Source organism: Dryas octopetala, chromosome 6 (genome assembly GCF_963921425.1).
Source record: "Dryas octopetala chromosome 6, drDryOcto1.1, whole genome shotgun sequence".
NCBI lineage: Eukaryota > Viridiplantae > Streptophyta > Magnoliopsida > Rosales > Rosaceae > Dryas > Dryas octopetala.
In genome coordinates, this window is record NC_141371.1 from 3423779 (window position 1) to 3442399 (window position 18621).

At 35.7% G+C, this 18621-nt stretch overlaps 3 protein-coding genes and 1 pseudogene across 4 annotated transcripts; all 4 read right to left on the reverse strand.

Annotated features, from left to right (window-relative positions):
- Positions 1–1795: 1795 nt before the first annotated feature.
- Positions 1796–3858, reverse strand: LOC147281187 (polygalacturonase At1g48100-like). Its single transcript, XM_086246513.1, has 6 exons — positions 3553–3858; positions 3133–3294; positions 2986–3015; positions 2676–2883; positions 2496–2577; positions 1796–2336 (listed from the first exon to the last, which is right to left on the reverse strand). Exons 1-6 carry the CDS (start codon positions 3856–3858, stop codon positions 1796–1798), a joined length of 1329 nt encoding a protein of 442 aa, XP_086102639.1.
- A 2718-nt stretch (positions 3859–6576) lies between these two features.
- LOC147281188 (polygalacturonase At1g48100-like) lies at positions 6577–8623 on the reverse strand (annotated as a pseudogene).
- Positions 8624–10872: 2249 nt separating this feature from the next.
- LOC147281189 (C2H2 and C2HC zinc fingers superfamily protein) lies at positions 10873–12258 on the reverse strand. Its single transcript, XM_086248991.1, has 5 exons — positions 12093–12258; positions 11932–11993; positions 11603–11684; positions 11395–11463; positions 10873–11204 (listed from the first exon to the last, which is right to left on the reverse strand). The coding sequence occupies exons 1-5, from the start codon at positions 12220–12222 to the stop codon at positions 11095–11097; spliced, it is 453 nt and encodes a 150-aa protein (XP_086105117.1). The 5' UTR covers positions 12223–12258; the 3' UTR covers positions 10873–11094.
- Positions 12259–13217: 959 nt separating this feature from the next.
- LOC147281190 (shaggy-related kinase 11) lies at positions 13218–17589 on the reverse strand. 2 transcript variants are annotated; one of them, XM_086248003.1, is made up of 13 exons: positions 17415–17589; positions 16611–16783; positions 16394–16486; positions 16213–16272; positions 15835–16107; positions 15665–15739; positions 15395–15451; positions 15144–15284; positions 15013–15063; positions 14246–14341; positions 14083–14166; positions 13765–13867; positions 13218–13658 (listed from the first exon to the last, which is right to left on the reverse strand). In XM_086248003.1, exons 2-13 carry the CDS (start codon positions 16722–16724, stop codon positions 13573–13575), a joined length of 1233 nt encoding a protein of 410 aa, XP_086104129.1. In that variant the 5' UTR covers positions 16725–16783; positions 17415–17589; the 3' UTR covers positions 13218–13572. The 2 variants fall into 2 exon arrangements, with proteins under 2 accessions (XP_086104129.1, XP_086104128.1); XM_086248002.1 differs by having other exon boundaries at positions 16611–16786; positions 17415–17588.
- Between the last annotated feature and the right edge of the window lie 1032 nt (positions 17590–18621).

An 18621-nucleotide genomic window follows, 5' to 3' on the forward strand; every position in this document is an offset into this window, starting at 1 on the left:
TCTACTTTTGCAGACACATGTTTGCGGCCACATTCTCTATCGTCTGTCTGGCTGAATAAGGATAGCTTGGTTTATCACAACATTTCTGACAAAACAAAAAAGAAAACACAACATTTCAGTCTCAACAGTCATCAAATTTTGCAGTTCATGGGCTGGGCTGGGCTGGGCCGGGCCTGGCCTGTTGGGCTACGCAAGGAGGTTATCAAAACCAATGCTTGCATAATACATTATTCTCAGGTCTTCGACTGCCTTCATGCAACAAAATTAGGCATGAAGTATCTAAAATCGTATTTTAGGAAAAAAAATAAAATTAAAGAACTGCATGAATATTATCATTCATTTTATTTTTTTCCCTTATTCTATACAATGGAAATTTTATTATTTTCATCCTAACTTCTATACGATGAAAATTTTTCATGACTTAATCAGTGGTGGATTTAGGAATCATTGTTTATAGGGTCAAGATTCAAGTCGAGTGCGTGAGAATCAACGGTGACGACACCTTTTGTGACGGCGAGCTTCATCATAAGAGTTGAATTGAGTTTGGGTGAGACTAGAGTCAAATTGGGTTTGGGTTTAGGGCCCTATTCATTCTCAATGTGAAAGGCAAAAAGAGGTTGTCGACATATGTGTGTTGTCTGAATGTTAAATCTTTCAATTTTTGTTTTTTAAATAAAATTATCAAAACGCAAGTCTCTAAGTTAAAAAAAAAAAAAAAAAATCACACCTCCTAAACACATGATCCACTCTCTTCTTCTTCTCCTTGCCTCTTTCAAATATTTTCACAAACACCTTCCACCATTTCTTGCCTCTGTAACTTCAAAGAGAAGCCATGAACCATGGGGTCAAAAAATTTCATCTAGAGAGAGATTTATGGGTTCATGGGATCAATTGACCCCATTGACCCCTGCCACCTTGGATCCGCCAGTGACTCAATGGGTATTATTGACTATTGGGTGATGTGATATCATTGATATGTGCCCTTACTAGTTACTACTGCATGAAGAGGTACAATAAGCAAGGAAAATTTTCTGTTTCACTTATCAAATTTAAAAAATATATATAATTCTCCAAAAAGTTATTAATTGTAAACGATTTCATTATCTACCGACCATCCCTCTTATTATTTACAAGACAAACAGAGCTTCAGGGTGATCAAGAGCCATGCACATATATAGTTGACATAAAAACGAGCAATTAATGCAATTCCTTTTTATACTTTTCGTATATATTCTGTTGTACTCTAAATTATACGTAGCTAAGAAAGTTGACCAACGCAACATATATAAGTTTATAACACAGGGGCAGGGCCAATATTCCTTGTACTTTGTTTGTTTTGTCTTGTTGTTGTTGTTTTTTTTTTTTTTTTTTCAAAGGGCCTTAATTAAATAATTACCATATTTTTTTTCCTCAAAAAAAGTAAAAAACATTACCATTTATTTTCCAGTCAACTTTCATGGCCTCTCAAGTTGTTGTTCAGTTGGTAAAAAGGATTTGAAAAGTTGTTTTAGGTTGTTCAGTTGCATATTCAAGAAAGTCAGAATTAGTACTACACACATGTTAATCATTCATGATACGTCCCTGCTTTGAAGGGGTTATTCAGATTTTCAACTAATGCAGTCCATATTTTTTTTTGGTCAATTTTTGTTTTTTTAAAGGAAATATAACATTATATATATTTTGTTGGTACTGAGGAGGGCCGAAAACATTAAAAAAAAAAAAAAGAAAAGGAAAAAGCATTATTTTCCCCTAATTTATATATAGCTGAGCATCCATTTGACTACATGGTGAAGAGTCAACAGAGCTTATTAGCAGCTTGTTGAAGAAATATATTCTTGCTCGGAAACCCACCCAACAAACACGACCTGAGCGGCGGAGACACAAGCGTGTGGTGGACCATCCCATAAGCCTTCCAGCAAAACGGTGGGTCCAGCTCCACCCGATCCCCTCCTCCGCCACCGCCACCGCCCGCCGGGTGCAACTGGACCTCGGACAGCGTGATGTTGGTGCACGGCACCGAGTCGCTGCATGCGAGTCGCACGGGCGGGGTTTTGACGTCGTACGTGCCGTAGATTTTTTTGTACGTGATGTCGGAGATGACGAGGGCCGAGGTTTGGTTGGAGCAGAGGTCCTTGAGGCAGTAATACTGGTTTATGATGATCGGGTTTCGGACTTTGTCCATTTCGATGTTCTTGAAGCTTATTTTGGATACGGAGCCCGACCCGCCTTGCCAGGTTTTGATCCGGACGCCGTTGTCGGACTCCTTGATCACTGAGTCGCTCACTGTGATGTTCTTTACACAGGCTTGGGATCTGTCTCTCCCTAGACTTCCAATGCTGCCCAAAAAATAATTAAGACATTAAAAACTAATGAGCTTGAGTTTTTGTTAGGGGCTATATATTATAGTAATTAGTTATGTACTTGCACCCATATTGTTTTTAACTTAATTCAAAACGTGACAGAACTCTTTATTAGAATCCGATATGGTTATGTACCTTATTCCATGACTTGGACCACAAGTTACGTTCTTTATGTCCACATTATAATCACCCTCTTCCAATGATACGCAATCATCCCCTGCATTAAATTTAAATTAATTGTACGTAACCAAAGAGAGTTATGATTAAATGAGGTTTTTGGAATGGTAAATATAGAAGAAATAAAGAATTAAGTACCAACTGCAATAATTGAATGGTAAATTTCGACATTGTTGGAGCCCTCAATGTGAATTCCATCAGTGTTGGGACTGTCACCTGGTGACTTTAAGCTAAGAAACTCTATGCGGACGTTTTGACAATCATCAAAGGCCATATGAAACTTGGGGCTGTTCTCAACTCGAATTCCTTGTACTAGCAAATTAGAGCTTTTCAAAAATCTTATGGCCTGCAGCATGCATTATATATATAATAGAAAATTACGAGGATTTAATTTCCTTAATTAATTTGAAATTAAATTAAATTTCTCGTTTTAATTATGATCACTTACATTTGGGGTATCATGACAACCACTTCCTTTCTGTTTCATTGATAGAGGAAATATATGTCATCAGAAACGGTCTTAATTAATTATATATAAAACTCCAAGTTATTAGTAATTAATGAAAATGGCTTAGGCTTAAATTAATGAGCTTACTCCAGCACAGGGAAGATTCCACCATTTTTGTCCTCTTCCATTGATAAGACCACCTCCTTGCATTGTCATGCCATGGATTCCATAGAAGTCCAACCATTCTGATTTGCTATTTCGTTTTTCCCATTTCTTGGGTCCATCAGGAGCCACAACTCTCCCATCAATCTTTTCATCATCATCATTCACATAATCAAAAATCCCATCAGTACTTTTATTAATGATGCTAGCTAGATTGAGTTACCAAATTGATTCACTAAATGATGTATGTGTTAGTATACGTTCAGTATCTTATTTCCGAGAAAGAAATTAGTCACAATGTAGGCTCGAATTTGAATTAACCAAACAATATGGCCACATTATTTGGTAAACAAAATGTTGTATGTGTCAATAAACTCATATAACACGTTAGTATTGACACTTTACCTGAAGCACTAGATGAGATTTACAAGGCCCTTTGAACATGATACTTTGAACAAGGAATGAATATTTCTGAGGAACAAGTAATAAAACCCATGAATTCGAAGATGATTTTTGATGAGTAGTTGATGATTTGCAAGCAGAGTTCCAAGCCTTATTGAATGCTTGTGTGTCATCAGTGACACCATCCCCAACAGCACCAAACTTCCTTACGTTGAAGACTTTGACACCATCAACAACCTCTCCAGTAGGTGCAGGCGCAGAGGATGAGTGTTTGGATGATGATGTTGATTTTGATTTTCTAGAAACCATGTGGAAGTTGTGTACATGTTTCTCATCTTTCGTAGAGCTTTGAAATGTGTTTTGAACGAAAAGTAGGAGAAGGATTAGTAAGACAAAGAAGAGGGGAGCAAAAACATGAGAGAATTTCATGTTTTGGGTATTAATTAATGTTTTAATTAGGGTTTTAGCTTAAGCTTCAATTGTTTAATTAATGTGTATGTTTTCTCAAATTGTAAAGGTATTTATAGGAAGATTAAGCTCCCGTCTGCCGTGCACAGTCCAATACTGTACCTGAGTAACCCGGCCTTTTCAGTAGGTAGAAAGCCAGGTTCGGCTTCTTTCTCTGTTTGACATTAAAAAATGTATGGATTACTCATAAATTTATTGTGTAATTAATTAATCAATTAATTAATTAAACTGCCTGAGGCACGGATTTTGACAGTTATTAGTCTGTATCATCAGTTAATTAAGGCTTCAATTAGGAACGTAAACGAGCGGTCACCCGGCCATATATGCTTGTATAATTGGTTGAAGTTGCATATATGGAAAATAATCTATCAAAGAAGCATATGACTAAACTACAAGCATATTACGTGCGTACTTTTCAACCGAATTGAACCGAAGAAAGAACATGTAGCTAAGAAAAAAACAAAAAGGTAAAGACAAAATTCAAGTTCTGTACTCATAAACACGATAACTTATATATCTCTTATGTGATACGACATGACATTCTCCTCTCTCATTGGCTCACTCTCTTCTCTAACTCTCTTTCTCTCATCTCTTGTCTCTATATATCTCTCCCTTTAAGAGATGTTACATCACTACAACATGAAGATATATATATATATATATAAGTTTTTTTCTCACAAACACATGATGATAATAAACATATACATTTTTGCCATTCTTGAACATTGGGCAAAAATAAATTCTTGAATTGTTGCCATCATATATGAATCATTTGCTGTAACATTAATGTTTTGAGATTCAAATTTAGTATACAAACTTAGAATTCTAGCATGATTAAAAAAATAGGCAAATAGAGATATGCATGGGTGATTATTACTCGCTAATTAGGAGGCAAATTATATATCAATAGCATGCTTCGATCACTATACTATATTTATATATATACATGCAGCCTAGCGGTGATCTTATACAAAAAATTTGATGAGTATACGAGTACGTACAGTCGTACGTACCAATGACTTATTACTTGCATGTACACCTTAATAATTAAGTCATAGTATTATTCTTTAAAAAGTAAAATAAATTAATATGAATATCATTCAACGGCTAAAAAAAATAAGTAAAATAAATTACGACGTAGCCAAGCTTAATTTCCAGGGAATTTATTGTAAACGACGATGAGAGTTGAGATCTGAATTTGTGGGCCGGCTAGAAAAGTAGACCAAATACGACATCGCATCGATCTTCTTATTCGATGAGAGAGTCGCCTACTCGCATCTTATCAATTTGTTTGCTGGCTGTCTCAACCTCCCGGTCCTCCCTACCTGACCGTATACTGATTTGTACATTGACAAACAAATTGCGATTAATCTAAAAGGGACAATTATAAAATCATCCTCAACTATGACAATTTTACACTTTACCTCGCCAACTATTTTGTAACACTATGCACACTATTTCTCTGTCCAACACAAAGCCAGCCCATTCCTTCAATTATCCATATGTGGTACCACGTAGTCATTTTTTAAAGGCATTTTGGTCTGCATCTTTTTAAAGTCATTTAAGGGCATTGTGGCCGGTTCTAAAAAAAAATGGCCACATATGCATATATAACAGACAAAATTTGTAATTTTTATTTTTATGGATGGGGCTCTGTGTGTTCAGCTAGTGTATGTGTTGGACGGAGAATAGTTGGTGATGAAGTGTCAAAAAAAAAAAGTTTACAAAAAAAAATATGCAAAACCAGTCATAGTTGGGGGTGCTTTTGTAATTTTTCATTAATATATATATCTATTACGCATGTACGTTATCAACCCAACAATATATTAAGGAAAATGCTTAGTACTCAACTTTGAGTACCAACATTGTATTCATCACCGATCACATGAGCTCACCATCTTCCCTCTTATGGTACACTTCATCATAAGCTCATCGATCAACTCATGTGATTAGTGATGAATAATTGAATATAGTACTCAAAGTTGAATACCCAAGAGTGCCCATATATATATTAATTTGTCCCCGCTTGGTTATGCTCCGTTTGGTACTTCATACTTGAGGAAAAGTAAGAAATAAAGCGAAAATGAAAAAGAAAGTCAAGCTTTCCTAGCCTATATGGGCATTACAGTTGCCAATGATTATATATATCCTCCATATATAGTTGTTCAAACTATTATCAGAGCTACTAACAATAGTTGAGATACATGAGTAACTGCTACATGACAACATTTATCGATCACGTTATAGACCACGTTACTAATAAAAGTAACACACGTACCTATTTGAGTAGGTATGTCCTTACATGTGTGATCTAAACGGAGATACATATATTGGACATGTTAAAAAAAGAAAAAAAAAAAAACTGGACTCTCATAATTAAAAGTATAGTACTAGCGAGTACGTACTCTCGGATTTTAGCACATAATTAAGAAGTTGTTCTCTAATATTGCTGGATGCAGATGCAAGAGATCGAATGCTGTCTCACATTTCGTATATATTAATCTAGCATCTTTTATCCCGCATTACAGAAAAGTTCCATAATTAAGACTCGGATATTGTTTAGTACTTAGAACATGATCTATCCTCATCGCGGTGTAGCTTCTTAGGGTATCCACCAAGCAAACATGGAAATTGTGGGGTAGTGGAAAGGAGTGTGTTCCTAGACATCCCAAAAACCTTCCAGCAAAATGGGTTGTTTGGAGTCCCTCCTTGAGCAGGAACCAAGTCTATTTCCCTAAGGGTGATCGAGGTTTGTGCATGGCATTGAGTCACTGCAAGCAAGATTTATAGGTGGCTTTTTGCTGTCGTAGGTACCCCTTATGTTTGAGTACTGAATGTTTTCAATCATCAGGGCAGAAGTTTGGTTAGGGCATTTTTTGCTGAGGCAGTAGAACTGGTTTATGATGATGGGATACCGAACTGTGTCCATATGAATGTTCTTGAAGGTTACTCCGGATACAGCCCCCGACCCGCCTTGCCAAGTTTTGATCCGAACGCCATTGTCGGAATTCTTGATCACTGAGTCACTCACTGTGATGTTTGACACACAGGCTTGCGAGTTGCCTTTGCCAAGACTACCGATGCTGTAAAGATATATAAGAGGATTCATTTCATTTTTAACAAGTACGTACGTTCTACTATAAAGCTAGCTCACATCAATGTTAGTGATATATATATATATATATATATATTTACTCATATACCTGATTCCATGACCTGGACCACACATCATGTTTCGAATATCCACATTATAGCAACCATTTCCAATGGAGATGCAATCATCGCCTGCATATATATATATATATATATATATATATGAAATTATAAGGAAGAGATATATAGAATGAGCTAGCTCCTTCTTCAGATATATATATGTGTCATAAATTGTACTATATATATTATTTAATTAGTACGTATTTACCAGTGGAAATGAGTGAATCGTATATTCTGACATTGTTTGTGTTCTCTATGTGGATTCCATCAGTGTTGGGACTGTCCCCGGGTGCGTTTATGCTAATCTTTTCTACATGGACCCGTTGACAGTTACCAAAACGAATATGAACCTTGGGGCTGTTCTCAAGCCTTAGTCCTCGAACAGTCAAATCTGACCCTTTTGAGAACCTTATGATCTGCATATATGCATTAATTAAATTATTTAAAATATCATATATATATATATATAGATGTTTTAATTAACAAGTCCTTATAGAGAATAACTCATGCTTCCGATATCAATAATTAAATTTTTTTGTTTGTAATTGTACTTACAGATGGGCTATCACATGGACCACCTGCTCCCTGGAGTTTCATTGATCACATAAAATGTTGTCAATATAGGATAATTCATTAATTAATTACAAAAAAAGAAGAAATATTTAAATGAGCTAGCTAGCACTTAATTTAACATTACTTTATTGTGAGGCTTGCAGGCCAGGTCCCACCATTTCTCTCCTCTCCCATTTATAAGACCATACCCTTGCATTGTCATTCCATTGATTTCCTTGAAGAGCATCCAGTCTTGCTTGCTAGCTTTTTCGGGCCATTTCTTGGGTCCATCCGGAGGCATTAGACTTCCATCAATCTGACACCACCCAAAAATTAACCAATAAGCAATTATAATATTATATATGCACATACAATATTAATTAATTAAATATATAACTAGCTAGCTTGTAACATAAGTAATTAATAAATTACTTAATGCATGGATCGATATATATTGCCAAAACATTACCTGAAACACAAGGCTACACTTACAAGGACCCTTGAAAATGATGGGTTTTATCAGGAAGGAATATTTATTAGGAACAAGAAACACTGTTTCTCCAGATTTAGTATCGGCTTGGCAAGCAGAGTCCCAAGTCTTACTGAATGCTTCAGTGTCATCTGTGACACCATCTCCCACAGCACCGTATGACATCACATTATAAACCCCCACCTCATAATTCTTATAAGGTGGTGGTGGAGATTTTGATTTTGATTTTCTAGATGTTATGTGCAAATCATGTGTGTGCTTTGTAGGACCATAGTGTCTTTTTTGGACCAAAACAATGACACACACTAAAAGCACAGCGAATAGAAGAGTGAGAACCCCAGAGAGCTTCATGTTTTCAGTGTAGATTTAGCTTGATTAAGCTTGATTAAGCTTGATTTGGCTTAATTGTGTGAGTGAAGTAATTATAGATTTTGGGTCATTTATAGAACAAAGTGATAGCTCTTTTGACTATGTAGAAGCCAAGTTTAGTGCCTTTGACATTTAGATTAGTGGATGGATAAAGTCTCTCTAATCAGGTAAACAGAAGTTGGATTCTGATGACAGTTATTGGTCTCTATCATGATCTTCAGTTAGTTAAGACTTAAGACCTTCATTTGCAAATAGAGGCAAGTTGGACTTGGAGTTTGATATGAGAATAAAGTAATGACAAATAGACACAATATTGGAATGTATGAGAATCTTAAAAAGTTCTATAGTTTTCTTTTTCTTTTTTGATGGGATAAGATGGCTCAAATATTCTGAATCAACTGCTACCCATGTTTGAAGTAATTCTGACCACTATTACTCTTAAGTAGACTACTTGACACTGAAGTTTAGTTAGTATTAACCAATTGAATATTCCAAAGTGACAATCATAATAGGAACCTGAGGGCCCTTCTGATAATTAACATTTCTGTTTAATGGTTTTTCAGAAAGAAAAAATAAATCAAAGCGAGAAATGGGAATAAGAGTAGCAGAATGAAAGAGATGGGAGATGAGAATAGAGATAATTAAAATTAAAATTGTTTTTAGTTTTTATATTTTTAATTAATTATAACAGATTTTTTTTAAAAAAATTTAGAAGGGTAATAAACACAACCCCATGCTAAAGCACGAGAGGAGTCTCTGCTTTTAAAAACTATACTCTGTCATATTGTTTAAAAAATGTACCAAATTTTGTGGTAATAAGAAGTCTTTTACGCGTCCATATATGGTGGGCCGGCACGTACGGCAGGGTGAGTAGACCAAGTGATTGGTACTTATTCCCATCACATCTCCCAAATTCAACCTTCAAGTTCCAAGTGTAACCACCTCCTTTCCTTCCTATGTTCTTCAGAAAGAAGAAACGAAAATTAAGAAAGAGAAGACCATAGGCCATTGCAGTACGATAAAATCAGGTGCCATATATGAAGTTGACAATTCTCTGCTTGGTTGCCGAGAAAATATAAGAAAGACTTATTACATTGGTCAATTGAATGAATCTTTAGAAAATTATGTCAGAGTTATCTCCATCCAATCCCTTCACCTGCAGGAAGCAAGAGCTTGCCTAATTTACGGGAGCAAGCAGTAAACTTATAATTTGTGTTAGGAATATGTCAACTAACTACTTGTATGGTTTTAAGCTTTTTGGTGAGGATGTGAAGGGAAGCAAGTAGTAGTTTACTTATATACCGTCCAATGATTCTGATAAGTTAAGGTTTCGGATTAGGAGGGACATGGATATCATGAAGAGTAGCTCAGGTTGTTACATGGAGACTTGTAAGTACAAGTCTTTGAAGAATTGTTCTTGTCCTGCTCCTGCATATGCAGATCTCTTTTCCAAAAATTGTGTAAAATAATCTTCTCAAATATGGGGAGGAATAGAAAAGAAAAAAAAAAAAAAAAAAAGAGTTGCCACTATGGGGAGTGTAGCGTTCAGTGCGTGATGTGGTATGACTATGTACTCAAATAAGGGAGTTACAGAAAAAGAAAAATTGGAAAAATAGTAGGTTTTTTAACATTTTTGGTTACATAATCACAAGCTCATTCGTTTATGACAAATAGACAATTAAGCTGGGCTATACAAACTAAGAGGTTAGTGATAGGAAAACCATGTGTCAGTTGCAATAAAGTTTGTAACACAGTTGATAGTGAGAAGCTTTTGGGAATGGAGTACTTGTTGAAGGAAGGTTTTGTTAGCCAGCGACATGGCATGAATCACACCCTCAAATCCTCAACATGAATCCTAACTGCCATCTCTTTAGTTGGGTAGCATTTTTTTTTTTTTCTTATTACATTGAGACTCGAACTTAGGAACTAAATCTTTACCCACCGAGAAAAGAACACAACCAAACGGGTCAAGGAAATATCCACAGTCAACATCAAAAGTGAACAAGATGTAACCTAAAGGTAGCAAACAATACACCAACACCATCTGCATTTCATTCTTCTGGAATGCAATCTGAATTATCACAATGGTGACTCCTCTAAGTTATATTTACGGTATAACTGTGCTAGTGTTTTCCTTTTTATGGACTATTCTTTCTAATTATTTGGAACTGCATATGTTTAGAAAAGGTGCATGTCCTAGCATAAACAGTCAGACACGATACAGAGAAAACAAGCAGCTTGTCATATATCCATGGGTGATAAAAACGAACTTTATAGTACAAGATACAACACATTCTAAAGGATGATGTGAGCAACATGTTTCGGTCAATAATATTAAACACAAGCTACAAGCTCTTAATGACAATCCATACTCATCATGCAACTTAACTAGTAATGTGTCAACCAGATAAAAGTAAGAACTACATAAATGGTGTTTGAAAGACAAAGACGACTTATCCCCAATCCACAAAAGGAAGCGGCGGATATCCACCCTCTGGAGGAGGCATTAGCGACGGAGGTAGATTTCCCCATGACATCCCCATATTATCTCTGACCACCACATCTGTGAAGCAAAAATTAAGGCAAGTAAGTAGTAGGATTAAAGCATTAATTATAGGAGTTAAGAAAATAAAAGACCGTGTACATCCACAACTGCCTCACAGCAGATATAAAGTCTGTTGAAAACAAGAAATGAGACAGCAATGCTCAACCACCAACTGCTCAAGTCCAAGCACCAAATAATTTGAATTTACCTGGCAAAGAGCTGCCTCCAACCATCTGATTCCCTTGAAAAGTTGAAGACTGATTGTTATCAATCAAACCTGTCACCGCATTCCAGCTAAAATTAGATGTTAAGAACATATTTAATTCCTTCTCCACTCGAATTTAGATGTAGAGTGCCATGATTTACCAAGAAAACTAGAAAATTAACAAAATAAGAATTGTTTCAGGTATTTTTACCTGATACCACTTGAGTAATCGTATTCTGCTGATTGTTCTTAGGATGTAAATATTTACAAGAATCCCCATATTGGCAAAATCCCTATAATCAATGCAAAGAGGAAAAAAGAAATTATCAATAAACAGACTAAAAACTGTAAAGCCAAAGCCAAAATTAATGCTAAACCAGATATTAATGCAAACTCTGCCTTCCAATGCCTAAAGAAATTACTTGGGCTAAACAAATAAAAATCAAACTCTGGCTAGAACCCATTATTCATTAAGTAATGAAACCAATTGGGTAGTCAAAGAAAATGCAATTAGACAGAGAAGAAGAAAGAAGGCGGTACCGTATTGACAAAGCGGTTGCAAACCCCTCTTCCGAAGCTCTCTGTATAAGCTTGATTGGGATCTACAATCAAACGCAATCGGAGTTGTGATTATACATAGAAAGGCAGATTGGGTATGTTTGGTAGCTGAGAAAACGAAGGAAGATAGTGGATATATGTACCTTTGATGGAGTCGTACCATTGAGCTTTGGCTCGGAGGTGTTGGAGACCTTGAAGATGGCGTTTCCTAGCAGATGGGGTGTCTTGGAATTGCTTGTCGCAGTATTCGCAGTAATACTTCCCCAACGGCATTGCAACTCTCTCCCTCTCTGTCCCGCTCGCATTCGACTTTTCTATTTATAGGTTTCGGGCCTCCGATCAATAGATTTCTTCTTTTTGTTTTGGTCCACCAAATTAAATGGCATAATTTTTTTTAATATTGCTTTTGTGCTAATCTATTCATAAAAATTTGATTTTAATTGAAAATCCCCTTTGAAGAATGAATAAATTTGGTAACTTGTTGATGTAGCCATGTAGGACAACTTAGGTCAAATAATAGTTTTGGTTATTTCTAATTTTTGGGTTTCCTATTTCAATTAGAATCAGTATTGGTTTTTCCAATAGGAACAGGGTTTGAATTAGTTTCCTTTGCTAATTAAACTTTCCTTTTATTTAGTTTTAGCAAGAATAGGGTTTGTTGCCTATATATCTTTTCTCAATCTGGTGTAGTTAAGCAACTACACCTTGGTTCTAGTTTCTCGTTGCTGTCACTTGTTTTCATTGTTACCAGTCATTACTTAGTTGGAAGTAATTTCCGCAACAAATACTAGTCTTACTAGAACATGGAAAACGCATATAATCTTTTTTGGAGGGTAAGATTTTAGTGCCTATAATACTAGAAAATTGGACTGCATGAGCATATTACTAGAAATGCCGGAACCAAAATATGTTACTGCTATGGGAGCATGTACAATTATAGGCGGGATGTTCAGTATCAATTCTTATAGTAAGCTAATTCCTGCGGATGTCTATTTGCCAAACTGTGTCCATAACAAAACTTAGTAAAAAAATAACAAAACTTCGTAAAAAAATATCTCGAGAAATCTATGAAGATCGAATTAGATCTCAACAGGAGAATCGGTGTTTTACTACCAGCCACAAGTTGTGTTGGACACAGTACTCATACTGGAAAATGGAAATTATGATCAAGGATTACTCTATCAACCAACTTGACGTTTGCGACACATCAATCAATCTAGAATACAAGGGGGATTGCTTTTTCCATCTACCATGATAGCAGTGTAGCATTAAAAATAAATCAAACTGCCAAACTGACCTCAAATACATTGGAAATACAAATTCAGAGAGCATTAGGACATGGGTCTGTCTTCCTAGAAATACAGATACACAGATAAACATTTAGATAAGGCTGATGTCTGTCTTCTATGTGATGTTACAATCTTGGGGTGGATACAGGGAGAGGGATACTCATAATACCCATTGAGGTTTGGACAAGACAGGATTTTAATAGAATACATCTAAATCTGCTTTTACAAAACAAGGTCATACATGGGTACATTAAATAAAATGGAAACAAATAGCAGGCCAAGAGAACACATAGCTTCCATACGGGACCACGCTTGCAGTTTCTTACATATCACACTAATCGGATGCCAAGAATGGGACTTGCTTTCTTGCGTGCTCTGGGATCAATTTCATCAAAAGCTCCACAGGCACCCCCTTCAATTCTGATTGATAGGAGCAGCAGCAACGTCAACAGTAAGAACTTTGATATGAAGCTTGGAGGAAGATAAATTTTCAAGAAAAGAATTTAAAGTCAAAACAGTATCATACCATGAGATTTAAAGTTGAATAAAGGTGGAAGGAAACGTCCATTTGGCAGGCGGGTGTTCAGGTCACGAAGCTCATCGAAAAAGGGATGAGTCAAGGCATCCAGCTGCATTAGATACAGAAATATCATTGAAAAATTCAAAGCTTACAAGTTAACAAGAATAAAGAAAAATGGGGGGTTTGTGTGGGGGGGGGGGGGGGGGGAGGGAAAGGAAACTGACTGAATCTTTTATAATAACAGAATGACATTTTCTTAATGGGTTTTCTTTATAAGAAAAAAAAAGAAGGCAATTCAGACAGAAAACAAACTCATGTACTCACAGCTGTGCATCGCAAGTTAGGAGAGTATTGCAGTAGTCGTGAAACCAGATCAACAGCTTCTGGAGGCATACGCTTGTGGAATATCTAAGGAAATAACAGATATAAATTTGGTGTCTGGTGAAAGAAAATATAAAATGACACATTGATATCTCCTTCCTAATACCTTGTGCCACGGGTGAGCTTTAATTTGAGGGAATTTGAACTCTGTATAGTTAGGGTTCATGCATTTGATTTCCTCCCTTGTTGGAGTGCCTAATACCTACCAAGAGAAAAGCAAGAAATCAGTCAACACCATGATAAAAGATTGGAGTTCAAGATGTCATCTTTTGAATAGAGTATAACAAACATGCACAGTCATTGCAGACTTGCAGTTCAAGGCACCACCCCCATTGATTGATACTACAAGACGAGGAATGTTAGGCTTCTTTTGGGTCATTTTCCACCCAATTAAACAACTACACATCCACAGACTTCATTTTAGATCATTACCAGGATCTAAAATGAAGCATAAAACATGTTTGGCAGGCTGCTGTCTCAAACTATCTAACAAAACCCTCTATCATTGGCAATCACCAACCAAGATTAATGTTTTACAGTCTTCAGCAACCCGGGCACATTAATAATGCACCTAAAAGAGTAATTTTTAACAAAGGAATATAGATACACTTCTACAAAATGTTTTTGCATATCAGTCACTTTACATTTAAACTACCAAATGAGCCTGAAATATTACAACTTTGGCCTCATTTGCCTTAAATAGTCCAGTTTTGGCCTCATGAATTTGACATCAGATGGAATCCAATTTTAACAAAGTAATTACAAACAGTAATGCATGTCCAAAGCAAGCATCTAAACAATCCTATTAACCCATTAATTAATATTTAAAATGAGCTGTGAATAATACTGAAATGATAAAGATATTAAAATTACCTTGATAATCTCAACAAGCTGGTCAACTCCACTCTCACCAGGAAAAAGAGGCTGTTGGAATAGAAAATTTCATTCTATTAGCTTTGTACTAAACATAAACTTCAGAAAGTGCAACAGCGCAAAGCAACTACCTGTCCGAGCAATAGCTCAGCAAGAACACATCCAACAGACCAGACATCAATAGCTGTAGTATACTCAGTTGCTCCAAATATAAGTTCCGGTGCTCTATAATATCTAGAGCAGATATAAGATATATTTGGCTCTCCTTTTACCTGCTCAACAATAATACAGTATTAAGGATTTATGCCAATCAAACAGAAGCAAAAAGCCAAGATGAGTACAATTTCAAGAAAAAAAAAACAGCAAAAACAATAGAACATACCAAAACTTTTGCACTTCCAAAGTCACACAACTTTACTTGGTGGGTATGCGGATTCACCTGCACAAAATATGAATCGATAAAGTACACATTTTAAAGGTATTTAACTAGGGCTTTTCTGCTTTATTTACACCATAACCAACCCCACCCCCACCCCCACCCCTCCACATACACACATAGAAACAGAGATGAAGGCAAGTGCTGCTTGCTTGCAACAGTATGGTTAACCATATATTAAAAGGAATATAGATATAAGAGTTTAAAAGTACGTACCAGAAGATTTTGAGGCTTAATGTCCCGATGACACACTCCAATGCAGCGGTGAATGTAGGATAATGCCCTAAAGATCTGCCAAATACGGAAAAAATGAGGTAAAGATCAGCAAACCAAAACATTAACCCTCAAAAACGTGGACACACTAAATTCTTCCATTAACACCATACCTGGTATGTATAGAGTTTAACATATATCAGAGGCATCCGTTGGTTCAACTTGTTGTAGTGTTTAATCACACGATGAACTGTTTCAGGAACATACTCAAGTACCAGGTTAAGGTAAAGTTCATCCTTTTCAGTTGTTGAAAAGAAGCAATGCTTCAAAGAAACAACATTTGGGTGGTCAAGAAGACGCATGGTTTGCAGCTCACGGTTCTTGTACCTCTTGTCTTGCAGGACCTTCTTTATAGCCACAGTTTCACCAGTCTCTAAGCATTTTGCCTGTAAGCATAAGAACTCAGCATTCAACAACACAAAAATTGCTACTGAATTGAAGTGCCATACATTTTCAATAGTGAGTTGTACAGAAAAAGACTAGAATCTTACTTGGAACACAACTCCAAATGATCCATGCCCGACAACACGCTCAGCCATGTAACTAATTGTCTATAATTATAAAAGATAGACAATTCATTAGAGGGAATTCGCAATAAAATAAAAATGGGAAAGAAAGATATTAGTCGTCCACATCACCTGGAGACTAATGTGCCAAAGAGAAATATTATACCTGCTTTGGCTGTCCATTTCTACCACCAATAGTCGTCACGATTATATGGCCTGTCTCTGTTCCGTTACCATCAACGACAGTAGCTTCCATTTCCTGCATCAGTGAGGCAGCCCATGAGTATTCAACAGAAAACATTTGATAATCCAAGAAAAGAAAAAATTCGAGAAAATACTATGATAAGAAGAAACACAAACACTTAAACCAATTGCTCACGTACTTTGTCATCCCTAATTTTCATGTCATTCATCTCCTCGGGCAACTTATCCACGCCCACAGCATGACCACTGGGTTCTCTCAGGCCTGATGTAGGTGCCACACCCACAGAAGCCATCCGTTGTCAACGTGTTCTTCTCTCTTTATTCCGTTTCCTTGATAAAACCAACCATCAACCTACTGAAATCAATTAAGCAATGATAATCAATATTTTGACTACGAAACTGCAACATGTTCAATCCGAATAGCATTTCTATACCCATCCTCCACAATCCAAACTAAGAGCTTTAAAAAGATTTATAAAATATAAAATATAGGAAATTTGTGATCAATCAACTCAGCTTAAGCTCAAGACCAAACTCAATATTTAGCAGAAAAAAAATAAGCAAATACATATAGGCAGAAATCAATATTTGTAAAGTTAAGCCCGCATGGAAATTTTATGTATAGCACAAAAAGATAATTAATGAACCTCAAAAATGAGATGGAATCAATAAAAGGCAAGTCTTATACATTAGAGATCCAACAATAGAAACCGAACAATACAACCAAAATTCACAAGCAAAATCAAAGAAACTACCCAAATACCAATCATTTCCCCCCCCCCCCCCCCCCACCCCAACAAAAAATCCAAAAAATAAAAAATGGGTTAGACGGTCAAACCCAATACCCAAACAAGCCGATCCAAATACCCAAAACGGAAATGAACAAGCACCATCAATTATACGACAGAAAAATTTCAAAAAGTACACCAAAAAAAAAGAAAAGATCTTTATAGGAAAAGATAATCAGAGGAAGAAAAGAGTACCGATGAAGCAGAAATTGACGAAGATCAAGGAGGGATCATCTGAAAACGAAACCGTAGAACGGAATCAGAGTCGTAGATCCATGATCAGAGAGGATCTAGGTCTATTTCCTCTTTTGGATTTGTGTGTTTGTGTTTGTGTTTGTGTGTTTTGTTTATTTTTGCTTTTCTTGTGTGGTGGTGGTGCTGTGTGGTGGACTGTCAAAGAAGAACCCTATATTATTACCACTATTTTTTTATTTGAAGTTAATTAATAAGTCAATAAATTAATATATTAGTAAAGTTTTTTATTTTTCCTTTTAAAAAAATCTGATAAGTAGGAAGTTTGTGGCTTTCTTTTTTGACCATTCAAACCTACTTTATAATTTCTCTCTCTTTCTTGAGTTGTTGAGTTTTTTTTTTGGCCACTGAGTAGTTGAGTTTTAAAAAGGTGGGGAAGTAACAAATGGCAAAAGCATTTGATTTTGGCACATTTGTAAATGGGCACCTATTTTATAGAATTATTATTAAGTGTATCTGATACACTGTTACACTTATGTAATGTAATTAATTTAATATATAAGGATATTATTAGACGATATATTTATATTAGTAGAGTATAATATTAATAACATTCACTCATATTATAATAAGTTGAATTAGTTATACTACGTAACGATATATCGGTTACACAAAATAATTTCTATGCCTTTTTATAAATTGATTTCCTTATCATTAAATTCATTAATGAATCTCCATTTTGTTAAAAAAAAAAAAAATCTTCATTTTCTTTATGTGGACGGTGCACCATAGAAAATATTACATGTCATCCATGTTTAGTGAATGAAATTATGCAATGCGATACAAATTAATGTGTTGTTGAGCTGTGTAACCTGTCAATGTAGTTACTTTACTAACTTTTATTTAATCTATTATTAAATTAATTAATATTTTTTACATTTTGGTTGGAAGAGATTTCTCTCTAGCAGTGTACATAACCAAATTAAATAGAAAAGGAAAAGTACAAATCCCAGATAATTATAGCGTTGGATTATGTCATTTAGGGAGGGTATTTCTGTCTTTTTATGAGGGTGCCCTTGTTGTTGAAGAGGAGCGCCCAGGTTAAAAGTTGATATACCACTGTCCACAGCCCCCTTTTGCCGCTAAAGATTTAGGTCCAAGCCCATCTTCTGAATTTGATTGAGGCCATTTTTACTCGCTACAAAAAAGT